This window comes from Oenanthe melanoleuca, chromosome 3, assembly GCF_029582105.1.
Source record: "Oenanthe melanoleuca isolate GR-GAL-2019-014 chromosome 3, OMel1.0, whole genome shotgun sequence".
In the NCBI taxonomy this organism is placed as follows: Eukaryota; Metazoa; Chordata; class Aves; order Passeriformes; family Muscicapidae; genus Oenanthe; species Oenanthe melanoleuca.
The window spans coordinates 88,920,167-88,933,755 of record NC_079336.1 but is presented as its reverse complement, the minus strand read 5'-3'; the positions used below and the strand labels follow the sequence as shown (position 1 = coordinate 88,933,755).

The 13,589-nt window shown below is 38.1% G+C and overlaps 1 protein-coding gene across 1 annotated transcript in view; it reads left to right on the top strand.

The window, feature by feature from the left end:
- Positions 1 to 13,589, top strand: part of LOC130251579 (spermatogenesis-associated protein 7 homolog) — a 47,702-nt gene that overhangs the window by 22,475 nt on the left and 11,638 nt on the right. Inside the window, exons 5-8 of the mRNA XM_056488307.1 lie at positions 9,380 to 9,882; positions 9,975 to 10,035; positions 11,224 to 11,288; positions 11,883 to 11,954. Coding sequence (XP_056344282.1) covers positions 9,497 to 9,882; positions 9,975 to 10,035; positions 11,224 to 11,288; positions 11,883 to 11,954 — 584 coding nt within the window. The 5' untranslated portion in view covers positions 9,380 to 9,496. The remainder of the gene's footprint in view (positions 1 to 9,379; positions 9,883 to 9,974; positions 10,036 to 11,223; positions 11,289 to 11,882; positions 11,955 to 13,589) is intronic.

Here is a 13,589-nt window from a genome sequence, read left to right as displayed (position 1 = left end):
AGAAACCTTGGCTGATGTACATATGATGCCATCCCAGATGAGGTGGCAGAAAACTAGGAAAAAACACTCATGAAAGATTAATCAAAGCAGCCCTAAACAGGAGATCCATAAAGGTAACCCACAACTCATACAGGAGAAAGAGTCATCCACATCATTAGTTAATCCTGCAGTTCTGAAAATCTCTTAAAGCTCAGCCCTTTGACTCCACCAAGTCCATCAATACAGGGAAGTGCAGTGGTCCAAGGCACCCTACTCTAATTCTCTTCCTACTCTCCCATTCCAGGAATGAGAGTGTGCCCACCAAATGCTGCTCTCATGTATTTTTTTTTGTCCTAGTTTTGCAGTATCTGCTCTGCTTCCATTAGCAAAATAGTGGGTATCAGTCCAGCAAAACACACACACCAGCATGGTGAAGCTGTGCTAGGAAATGGTCAGTCTACCCAAGCTAAAGAATCTCCTGAAGGAAGACCCAAGATAAATCTGCCTCTCTGAGCACACTTTCAGGTGTCCCTAACCTTGATCTTAAGACAAAGCCATTCCTTCTCCTCTCTGTTGAGCTACAATTTGATTACCAAGTCAAGGCCAACTACCAATGATGGCAAGATGAGCTTTGCAGACCACTACCTACTTTACACAATTCCTTGGACTTGTAAGAGTACAGGATATACATTTACCAAAAAGGAATGACAAGTAATATTTTTTCTAAGTACATGAAGCCATGTGACTGTTTCTTGTTCACTTTTTGGGAAGTGCTGATCATTTAATTGATTCATATGCTGTGAGTCATTTTTATAAATATGAAACCCAAACACACAAACAAATGTGTGCAGAAACATATGCTTTAGCAATTGGAAAAAGGAATAATAGCTTCCTTTAGGAGGAATTTTGTTTTTCTGTGTACCAGCAGAGTATTTAAGTGGTTAGATGTGGCACATACTGGTCTTTTTATAATCTGTGTTTTTCCCTTTATAATTCTCTGCATGAGACAGACATTAGTCAAAACAACAATTTCCATTCAGGTTTTAGCCAGTTGAAAATGAAGTTGCTGTGTGATTTTCAAGCCCATAACACCTGTGAAAAAGAACAAGCTGTTTCTCCTGACAGTTCAAAGACATACAAAATTCCGGAATTTTCTCCACAGTTTCTGTGGACAGAATATACAATTATATAAACATAATTTTATCCTTACAGATGAGATTAGTTGCCATGAATCTTGGGCAATTGAACAAATCCTTTGGCAATCAGTGAAAATGAATGTGTTTATATAGGCAAACATCAATTTTCTATTGTTGCAGGTTTATGGAGCATTAGTGAGCTGGTTTTTAATAAAAAGTTTTGTAGTCTGTAAAAAATAAATGCTTATACCATCCTCACAAGAGAACTGCAGTAAAGGGACTATCAAATATATGACTACTGCATCATTCAGCTCTTATCCATGATTAAACTTGTCTAGTTCATAAATTCTTCTTGTCGCACTACAAATCCTACACTGTGCAGGCAACTCTATTTGGGATCTGAGCTCCTTCACAGCACCACTGCACATTTCTAGATCATCTTCTAGGAGTATCTGCTCAAAATGATGCACCAGCTGGAGAAGAGTAGATGAGTGTTATCATCCTCATTTACAGGGAACAAATTAAGACACCAGAGATTAATTAGCATACCTGTGATCACTCTGGAGCTGGAATTAAAGGATAATTTTCCAAGTCTTACTATAGTGTTTAAATCACTAAACCATCTTTCTCATCAATTTCAGAGTCTGTGCTGTTGAAAGGGGTATTTTTAGAAAGGGAGGAAGAGTGTAGTGGGAGCTATTGGAGGATGTAGAGAACAGGAGTCTTGTCACAGCCATTGTGCACTGACTTTGCTTTTGGCTGCCAAAGGAGAAAGAAGCAATCAGTCAGTGCTTTAAACAGGGGTGAAGCATCTTGACATTTCTCTTGTACAGCACATTCTGGAATTCTTTAGTTATACTCACCAAAAGATTTTAAAAACACACTTTCCCTACATAAGTAAAACAACTGCCATCTTGTCTTTGCTCAAATAAGAGAAGACAGTGTGTTCTCTCCTAATTTTGATGAGATCTACACAGGAATTGTGTCATGTACTGTCAGCTCCATTGAGTGCCATGAATGTGTTAGTAGGGCAGAACCAGTCAGAGCAGATGTGGGCTATGGCCAAAGGTTTCAAGCAGTTCAGAAATGCTGGAATGGGTGTCTGTTGTGGAGAGCTGATTGCTTTTTTCCTTCCTCCTGGTGAAATTCCTGTTAATGTCAACATGAGCATTCACAATAGTGAAAGGTGCAGAATTTGGCACGCGTTTAGAAAACAATGTGGCAAAGAACAACAGGCAGTGTCACTTAGATATGTTTCCTTGCTTTATCTGGTGTTTCAGGGATGTTTCCTCCCCTTTAAAATTGTTGATATCCATTCACCTGATAGCATTGCAGCATTTAAATATTGCTGAAAACAAATCAAGCAGAACCAAACCTTGGGGCTTAAAAATCACCCATGTCCTCTAGCTTCATGTGCCAACATAGGCTTTTTTTAAGGACAGCTAGCATAGAAAAGAGCCTCTGAAATCAAATCTAAGCATTTGAGCCTCACTTACCACTGGTTTCTGCTGAAGAACTGGTCTTCTTTGCACTGAAATGCCAAAACAAGCAGTTCTCCCACCAGACAAATCGTTAGTGCAGACATCTGGACACCTGGCCCATAGATGTGAACTTTGTGAGTAACTCTCCTTGTATCCCTGTATATTGCACTGGCCAAAAATCTAATATTACATCAATTAAAAATAGCAGCAAAAATTGATACAAAAATTATGTTTTGGAGAAGTTGGTAGGTGATCTGTGATAACTGACACATATCTGAGTTTCACAAGCACAGCAAGAATAAACTGCTGTGGTTATATAGCCTGTTTTTTTTCCTGCATTTCCTGTTTTCTTCTCTGCATTCATTGCTATTTCTGAGAGTTGTGGGGAAAGGGTTCAAATGTCCAAACCATGTTTATTTACATCCCACTTCTCATTAAAGTATTCCAAAGGCTAACTTACCTTACAATGAACAACACATAACTCTCCCTTAGGATGCATTTGTATTGTTTAATTTCTGTTCTGTCTATGGGTAGTCCTAAGCAGGAATAAAGTTACTTTTTGACCATCCTTTTGCACAATTAAATACATTCAGCTCCTTAAACATCACTCTTTGAACAATGTTTTCCAGAGTTGATCATACTTACAGATCTCTGTATCCTTCCCAATTTGCAAATGCCTCTTGAGTAGTAAAGTTTTAAAGTAGGATATATAATTCCAGCAGCAACTGAGGAAGCAGTAGTAAAGGCTTCTTGTACCTATATTTGAGGTTTCCACTTTTTATGGACAGTGGTATTACACTAATTTTGACTCCAGTGTTCCTGTGGGAAATTACAGACAGCTGTTTATTTAGAATAAGGTATGGATGTTTTTTTAGTGACACTAATTTCCAGATAAGACTTTCCTTATTTTGGTAAGAGCCTGCCTTTTCACAGTGGAGATATTCCATTATCCATGCTGAAAAGGATGTTGTTCCCCTACATCTGAGTGATGCACATCATTTTGTTACAGTAAGCCACCCCTTTATTATTTATGAGTTCCCAAACTGTAGTTATTCAAGCTTTATGAGAAATGATTTTCTGTTTTCTTTCAGAAAAATGAAAGAAATAATTTAATATTACAATATCAAAAGTGATCCTTGCTTTAGAAACACCTGCTAATTACATTTTCAGATCTCCCAGTTCAGCATTTTGTAAACACTTGTAATATTGTTCTAATTTCTTAGTCAAAATAACATGCAGAACATACAGAACAAACCTAGGGAGCTTACAAAAGTCTTTTAAACAAACACCTTTGCTCATGCAACCACAATCAAAATCTCCTTTTTTCTTATCTAGTTAGCATGGTTCTGTGTTTAACCTTTTTGACTGGTGCTGCTCACATCACTTACTTCAAATGAGTCTTGTAACAACCTTTCAGTTGTTCTGCTCAGGATTGATACTAGCCCAGAGTTCATTTACCACTTTTGCTTTTCTCTTTTCCCCACAGTCCTTTGAAACTTCCTTGTTGTTTCAAAAGTCATCAGGAATTAAACATCAGCCAACTGTTTTTAAACTCTTGGTAGGAATTAAACAAGAATTCCCACTCTGAGTCAAGAATGAAGGCATGAGCCAAGGTGTGGATTCTGTTTCTAACTATAATCACTGAGTTTTGTAACATCTGGTAAACAACTTAAGGGAAGCCTCTTCTGTTTTTATATCCCATGTTTATACTTGGGCCATAATGTTCTGCCTTAGACCCAAAAATAACTTTGTCTATTAGGAGGCAGCTGTACATGCAATCTAAGGTGTTTAACGACCCTTCTTCCTACGTAAGATAAAGATAAGTAGAACTAAAAGGCACTGGATTTAAAAAAACCAAGCTTCAGATTAATTTTATTTCCTTCAGATCAACCAATATTATCAGCTAAGCTGCTTCTACTATATTGGGTAAGTTTGTGCCCACTCATTTTGTACTCAGGACTTCCTCACAGCAGCAAAGGAAAGACAAGGTGTTTCATTAAATGGCAAGCAACAAGAACTGCCAGAAAAACAGAGTGGGAACTATATTATCTGATCTTCCTGTGGTTTACAGGGACCAGATTACAACCAAATCCCTTTTATTTTCTCTACTTTTGTCATATTGACAAGTATAGATACCGGTACAAGTACCAGTAGAATTGTACTCTAGCACTGATAAATTAATGCCTGCCACAGTAGGTAGGACAATAAATTAGCAAGCAAATGAGCTCAAGAGAAAGGCTGGTGAATACATTTGCCTAAATAACTCCTGCACTGGCCATATTACATGATCCTATTCCCTGGGAAGCAGTTCAGCCAGTTCTTAAACTCTTCAGCTGAGACTTGAGATCAGAAGGCAAGGGAGGGTTAATTTTTGCTAAAGAAAAAGAAAGAAAAAGAAAAAGAAAAAGAAAAAGAAAAAGAAAAAGAAAAAGAAAAAGAAAAAGAAAAAGAAAAAGAAAAAGAAAAAGAAAAAGAAAAAGAAAAAGAAAAAGAAAAAGAAAAAGAAAAAGAAAAAGAAAAAGAAAGAAAAAGAAAAACCCCAAGCATCACACAAAGTTTGCATGCTATTTTCTATTTTGTTCTTGGTCATTGCAGTTTTTAAAAAGCATTTGGAGAAAGGCATAATGGGCCTTTCTCTAAATGCTTTTTGTTGTTTCTCCTTTGTTTTCTCCTACAGAGAAACTGGAGAGTGGGGCTGGATTGTGTTTAGGCAAGTAAATTCTTTAGCAGACATGTCAGCAAACCAGGATCTGCTGCAGGACCCCTCAGTGAGCCTCACCTGGCTGTGGCACATACAAAACCCAGCACGTGAAACTATCAGTAAAGGGAAGGGAGAGTTGCTATGAGACATTTTGCCCAGGAGCTTTTGCTAACTCCTCAAAACATAAAACTATAATGCACTGGAATAAGATGTATTTTAATAGGCTTGCTGCCATGTGGCATGATTATAACCCATATTTATAGTCAAAATATCAGTGAAATACTAGACAAAAGCTGTTTAAAACCTGTGGCTCTTTGAGCTGGAACATTTTATTTTCTTGCCCTTGGCAAGGCTTGCTGAAGGCTCAGCTGTCCTGCCTCACCTGTGCCCAGGCAGAAGGGAGGAGTGGCACGGATGTCACTTTTTCCTGAGGCCTCCCAAGCCATTGGCAAAGCCCTGAAACAAACCTGGTACCCTGACTGGTGGCACTGTTGCACAGACACCACACAAGCTGCCTTGCCTGCTGTTTTTCACATGACAGCAGAATGTAAAGTCTTTAATCAGAATGAAGGGGGTTCCTTTGATTGGGCCCCGTGAAAACCGAGATAAACGGGGAAAGTATTAATCTCTGCATGAGCGTGATTGAGCAACTACATTTTGTTATTTGTTCCAGTGAGTTGTATAATCCTGCTTCCCAGTCATCCAAATAGGCTTTAGCATTGTCAACATGTTTTTCTTAATAGGATGATGCTATGAATTCATGTCTATGCAAGACTGGAAAGCCAGATTATATGCCTCGTGAGACTATATATTGGTTTTAGCTGTCAGTGAAATCTGTTTATTTCAATGAAAGGAACAAGCCTTAAGGCCATTTTAAACTCTGTGATAGTGTGCCCCATATAAGACCCCTCACAAACTTTGGAGAAGCCACTCATTTAGAGCAGCATAAAAGTGTTTCGTTTTATTTTTTAAAAGTTTCAGCTGTTTCTTTTTCAAAAGAAATAGTACTGTAAGACTAACACCCTGTAACCCTCCTGTTAATTCAGAAATGTACAATACTAAATACAGGTAGGTGCATTTCCCCTTCAAAAAAAAACATCTTTAGTAAGTGCTGCTTTTCCAGGTTTCAGGTATTATTCTGTGACATTATTAGTGAGATGACCTGCAATTATAACCCCTTCAGAGGAGGAGCTGTTGCTTCTCATTAGCAAAAAATTTGCAACATATTGTAAAGGCAAGTTTTAGTCTCTTGCCACTTAGCACTGTACAGGGACCCTGGGCTGATCATGAACCAGTTGTGGATTTTGACAGGAATAAGTCATTATTAATCAAAGTATCATCACACTACAGAAGTTGTATTTCACCAGCCCTCCTGAGGCCTTTCTAGCTCTCTAGAATTACATCTTTGCATAGTGTCTGCAGCTGCAACCAAAGGGAAGGGAGCAGAACACATTTCTTTGCTGGCCTCCCTGGCAGTATTGGCATGTGCCAGAGCTCCATAGGATGAGGAAACTCTGACAGAGCTGCATTTTCAACTCTTACTGATATTTTGTGTGTCCCCCATTTCAGCTAGAACTGGATGGGGGAAGGGTGTTATTTAAATATCTCTACAAAAAGAAACGTGTTATTGCCCATCAACATCTACTTTCTCTCAGAGCTGTGTATGGAAGGAACACAGCAGGTAAAAGGAGTTGAAACTTTCAGTCACGCATCATTCCTGTTTGCATTGTTAAATCTAAGATTCTGACAAAGGATGATTAATTGTGAGAAGCTTTGCATTACACATAAATATACCCTTGTGGGCTTCTATCATCTCAGGTAACTCATATCTGCTTCCTATCCCTGTATTTTCTTATTATTATTTTATAATACTTAACATATATTACATATTAAATTCTATAATATGCTATATAGCAATAATGGTTATAAGTTTTCTTATTTCTACTCTCACTTGCATATTTTCAGGAAGATCAGAATGTCATTAAATCATTGAATAGTTTGGGTTGAAGGGATCTTAAAAATCACCTGGTTCCAATCCCCCTGCCGTTGGCAAGGACGCCTTGCATTAGATCAGATTGCTTAGAGCCCCATCCAGCCTGGCCTTGGACACTTCAGGATTGGCCATCCACAGCTTCTATTCCAGTGCCAAAGGGTTGAGTCTGTTTCTGTTCATTTTGTGTGTGAGGGACTAACAAAAGGGTCACACTACTCTTCGCAGCCTGACTTTGACCAGTGCAGAATGAGGATTTTCTTTTATGGATTGCAGTCTGAACACACCACAGTGGCAACCTGACTTTGGTCACTCAACTCTTAGTATGTAGACTTGAATCCTTATTCAACTGCCTCAGCAATTTTGACCTGTCTTAACTTCTGTCTAGGAAGGGAAAGGATACACAGGGTGGGAACAAAATGTTACCATGCTCTTTTATCCCTCCAGTAACTCATTACTGATTGTGTGAGTAATGTAAAGGAGTCCTGGCTCATACTGATTTCAAATTAAGATGTGTGCTGAGCACAGAAGCAGCAAGAGCTAGATGCAAAAGGTAGAATGATTTCCTTCTCTGTTTGCTACTTAAGAGGAGGAGACAGAATAGTCTTTAGCATCCAAAAAGAAGAATGAAAATTGATAATCTATGACCTGATCGTTGATTTAACAGGAACAGACTGTATTTTCATATTTACATGTACAGACAAGGACCAGCAGAAAAGAGACAGACTAATTCAAACCCTTGAGAAATACAAGAAGGATCTTGTACATGGTCTTCAGGCCTCCCCAGTCAAATGCAGAAGTATTTCTCCAAACCAGCAGAAGGTATGTGATGTTCTGACAGCATAGGACCTGTCTCACAGGTGGAATTGAGCCACGTGAAAAAGCCCATTTTCTCCTTACTTTGCTGTGCTTTGGGGTGTGGGGAGTGCCTGTAGCACAGCAGTTATGTGCAGGTTTGTTCAGTGTGGCTTTTTATAGTCTAGTCAAGCAGAGATAATATTTGGCTCTCAGTTTTGCCACCTGGCACCTGTCCTCCCACTGAACCATTTCTATCCCTACATGGCCTACAGTGACAGATACTCATGTTAAGGCTGTGTGAATGTGATTAAAATGTGTTCAAGAGAGCAAAATTTCAATATTTTTCTGTTATTCCCACACTTTGAGTTGTTTTACAGTATTGCCTGAATTTTAGAACATTACTAATTGGCAAAACCAAGAGCCTAAAGTAATTAATTCTATTTCTACATATTCTGCCAGATGTCAGAAACTGGACAGTCCCATATTAATGTGAGTAGACCTTTTCTTTACCAAATTCTGCCAGTGGACCTCACCTCAACAAATTATTGCAAAACATTTCATCCTACCATAGTCCAGTGTCTCTTTCAGACAAAAATTCCTCAGCAGACTACATTTAGATTGCAAGACTTTCTATAATTTGAGAATCATAGTGGGTTTACCATTAGATTTCCAATTCTATTGTTTGCAAATATCATCCAGTTGAAACATGCATTATTTTGTTTTGTATAGGCTTTTCTCCCAGAATAGCAAAACAATAGATTACAATTTCACCTGTGGTATTTGTGAGGAAAGCAGTGGCTCTGTTTGACTTCAAACTCATGAGATGATGCTGTGCTCATACCTGCACAGGCACACAAGGAGGGAGAACAGATGATACCATTGAGGGAGGACTGTGAGACTGCCATTGAGTCATCAATTCCATAGGCAATAATACACAATGTCCAAGGAAGAAAAAGTCTCCTGTCCTACCTCTGTCAGCCCTGGCAAGGAAAATGGGATTTCTGTAATTTCCCAAGACTACTTGCTATTAGAAACCTCAGCTTAGTAAAGAGAAGGAAGGAAAAGGAAACTAAGTAAAGGACTGGTTAATTAGCTCAAGCACAGTGGCAGGATGGCTTTATCACTAGCTGTGGCTCCCAGAACTGATCAAGTCTATTGCACCTCTTAAAACCAATTGAGACAGTTTGAAAACAGTTTCTTAAAATTCCTCCTGTGTGAGCTGCTTTGTAAGAGGAAGTGTCTCTAGTGAATTTTTGTGTAATTTTTTCTGTCAATTTTGTTCTTGAACTTACAGACAAACTGGGCACTGTTGGAAAATGCTCACCCACTGTCTGATCAGAGCAACTATCCCAGGACAAAGAGAGAGCAGCCCCTCTCTGTATCATGTCAGAAGTTCACTTCAAGGACTCTGATGCTGGCTCCTGCTGCAAGAAAGACTATCCCAAATACTGCTCTGTGTGCTTTGTCTCAGATGCCAGTTCACAGTGCTAGTGCCCACAGATCATCTGCTACGCTCCTCCTGCAGCCGCACATGCCTTTGGGCAGTCACAACAGGAAAAAAGCATTCCAAAACTCTGGTCATAAAACCTACTCTGGGGACCTCCTTGACAAACATGCAATTTACTTTACAGAAAAGAAGCAGTGTTTTACCCCTCGGACCTTGAAGACATCACATCAACCTTTTCTTGTAAAATACAGGTATTATAATCCTCCTTCCAGAAAAAGGAGCTCCTCCCCAGGCAGGCCATCAATTAAATCAGCAGGCATCAACAACAAAAAGAGAGAAGGCTTGCACAGGTACTGACATCAGTGCTAAAAATTATACAATTTTATTTTCAAACACATCATTTGAATCATAACTGTTTCTCACTGTGCTTTTAATCTTTCAGATTTTTAGAGGATGCACATATGAGACCACATTCTGCTCACTTTACTCAGCAGCCAGCTGAGGTTAGTGTACCCAGTGAGTTCCAAAGAAAAAAGGGCAGGGAACACTGCTCATACACAAAAGTTGTCCTGGTTACATGGAAATGAAATGGATAATGGATTCAGTATCTTTGGGGAATCTCTGTTAAGAGCAAAATCAAAATATTCAACTATCTTGTAAGAAGTGGTTAAGGTTGTAATTGAGAAATCCAGCACACAGGGCTAGATAGGGTCAACAGGTATCTGTGAATAATACAGGGACAGCTAAAGAAACTAGTCTTTCTGAGAAACACAAATGAGACACTATATGATGTGGAAAACAGTGTGTCCCAACACAAATCTGCTCTTCTGAAAGCAGAGTTATTTCCTACTTGACTGAACTCTTGCTTTTTGCTTGGTTTACAACCTTTCGTTCCATCCAAATAATAACTTGGAGCCCAGAAATGTCCAAAGTGCTATTTACTCAGTCTATGGTCACTACTGTTGAATGCCATGCAAGATTTGGTCTGGAAGTTGCACTCCACTAGTCATCTGGATTTTCAAGATGAATGGTGGATTGATTTAGGAAATTTTAGTGCACTTAAAAATAAGGGCTGCTTAATAATAGCCAAAGCCATGCATGATAGAGTTTTGTATAATTCCTTGGCCCACATGCCCCTTTACAGAAGCCCTGTTAAATTTCTACACAGCTCAGCCAAGGAACCACAGGCATGATTTGTGATAGCCTTGTTCTTGATAGTGCTATTTCAGTCCTTGTTCCAACCACCAAAAACTCCAATTAACAATATTAGCAAGAGAAGCTCTTACTCTCATTTGATGACCTGATCTGATTTTTTAAGTCCTCTTTTAAAAGGATTTTACATGACCTTCAAAAGAAAATGCTGTTGTATTTGTATGGAATCTGTAAAGGTTTTTAATTTTGACAGAAATTCTGATTTTCATTATATTTGCATCATTTCTCTCAGGTTATACAAGCTGATTTCCATTTCTGCTGACATGAACCTACCCAATAATAATACTTGCTCATTATTTACATGAGTGATTCATACCCAAGATGTTTATTTCACATGAGCTAGACTGTGAGACAGTTGTGGTTTTGATATGTTGTGGAATCAGATGATTTCCCTGGTACTCTGAATGGAAATAAATAATGATAATACAAGGGCAATTTAAAAAATATTTACTTTTTTCTCCATTTCATATTTGTGGCAGAACCATGAATTGTGGAGTCATGATTCTGATATGCCACTTTTTCCAGGATTACAACTTGAAGAAGTGTAAGTCAAATGTTTGTCCCTTTTAAGTATTTCTAAGTTTCACATCAAAATATTAAAGTAGAAATCTAGTGGAAAATTGAAAACATGACACAAGAGCCTATTACCAATGGCTGTATGCAGTGAGTAGAGGGATTTTATTGGGAATAAAGGATTCAGCTACTTGCCTGGGAAATGTGGGATCAGAAAGTTGGAAGAGCTTTTCTGGGTCATGCCATCCCTCTTACTGTAGGCAAGCTAAATATGTTAAGACTAATTAATAAAAAAACAATGTTAAAATTATCTTCTGGTACCTACACTTTGTTCATTAGAAATGTTTTTAACTGATTAGTCACAAAAGGCATAGATTTGAAATTAATGAATAGATAATGAAATTAATGTATTAGAATGTTTTGGGATTTGATCAACAGAATAGTCAAAATCAGTAATTTTAAAACTTATAATAAGCCCAATGAGTAAAAAATGCAGACTAGTAAATAGCTTAACCACTTCTGTTTAATTACTCTAAAACTACTGCCTCTTTAGTTGGGATTGTAAACCTTATTTGTATTCCATGTATATTAAAGAAAGACACTGAGAGTTTGTGTGTTTTTACAGAGAAGAAGAGTACCTTTGTTTTCTCCAGGATCTTACAAATGATATTTTGATTAGAAGTTGTTACCAAAAAGAGTAAGTGCTTTGCCTTTAATATTTATTCCTTTGAGAAATAAAATTCTGACAAATCAGTATAAAGAATTGGTGGTTTTAATGACAGCAAAGTGTAACTCTGATTCAGTTTAATTGGACGAATATTTTTGTGACTGCACTGAATGGGAGTCATGATCTAATTTGAGTAGCTGAACAGAAAATACTCTCAGCCAGCCTTGTATTTCCCACTGACTTCTAGTAGAAACATGGAAATACCATATTCACTAACCTTTATACAGGATGGTGATTGATATTATTCTTACAACTCATTCCAGTTCCCAGCCAAACTTGAGCTAGCAACCCATGGAGTCTTCCCTAGCAAAGTTTATCAGAGCAAGAATCTGTGTTTAGAGTTCTTCCTTCCTCCTATCAAAGCAAAATAAATAAACAATGATTGCTTTCTTTAGGGTATGTGCAGTCTCAAGTTAATGATCCACACATAAAAGTTAAAGCCAAACACACCTCATGCTGCTGATGTCTAAATGCAGCTGTGATAAACCACAGAGCTGTTTATAGCACCGCTAAAAGTGACAAAAATGGGTGCCCCTTTCCTAACCAATTTCTTGCTTGCATTTTAACTGGAAGAAATTCCTTTGATAGGGGATTTTATCTCAGTGTTTAAGTGCTTTGATGCTAGAGAGGTGCCAACCCCCCAAAATTAATCCAACTCAACCTGACACCGAGGTATTTCTTTTTCAATTTAGAGGATTTGAGTTAGAATCGTTAAGCCCCTTTAAAAAAAAAATAAGCGTCCATTAACACAAGTCATTAGTTTGTTTTCTGTTTAATCAGTTAAAAGTAAGAGTTCCCCTCCTTCCTTCTAAGTTATTTTAGTTTTCAGACAAACATAAGGTCCAAATTTTCTGGATATTTTCTGGATACACTGGGAGGAACACTAGCATATTTGAAAGACACCTTCATTTACATTGCAAAGGTCACAAAGTATGGGGACAGCTCATACACACAGTAAAAGAAAGTTAAGGGTTGGTGTGTTTGTGTCCCTGCTCAGGCCTGCAGGGTGAGAGGACTACTCTGCTGCTTTAGAGGGAGGCAGTTTAGATCCTGTGTACTTCTCCCTCAAAAATAAAGTTTACTAAAAATATGTGAAAAAGCATCCATTGTGTCCTTGGCTCACCTCTGATAACAGAACTTGCTTGGTCTGCAGAAGAAAAGTGAACAATCAATAATATCCTTTCATTTTAAAGCACAAGATGAATATATATATATATCTGTTTTGTCTAAGTAGGAAAGAGACACGACTAATGGCCTTCGCTACCTACCCTGCAGGATTAATATTATAAAAACATTTCAAAGTTTCCATTTATTTAGGCCAGTATTCCAGAGATAAAATTGTGAATTCCCTCTCAATTCCAATATGCAGTATAAAACCAAACCAGGTCTGCTGAGCCCTCCAGCTCATTGCAGACATTGCTGAAAATGCAAACATTGCGTTAGACTTAATTATGATTGCAGAACCTGGAGACCTAACTTCCCTGGTCAGATAGATTTTGATTTTTACCAATTCACACCTCTTTTGCTCATAGCTGATCATGGCTCTAAAAAATTATTGACAGAACTTTCTGAACACATCTCTACTTTCCCTAGTGCACCTATTAA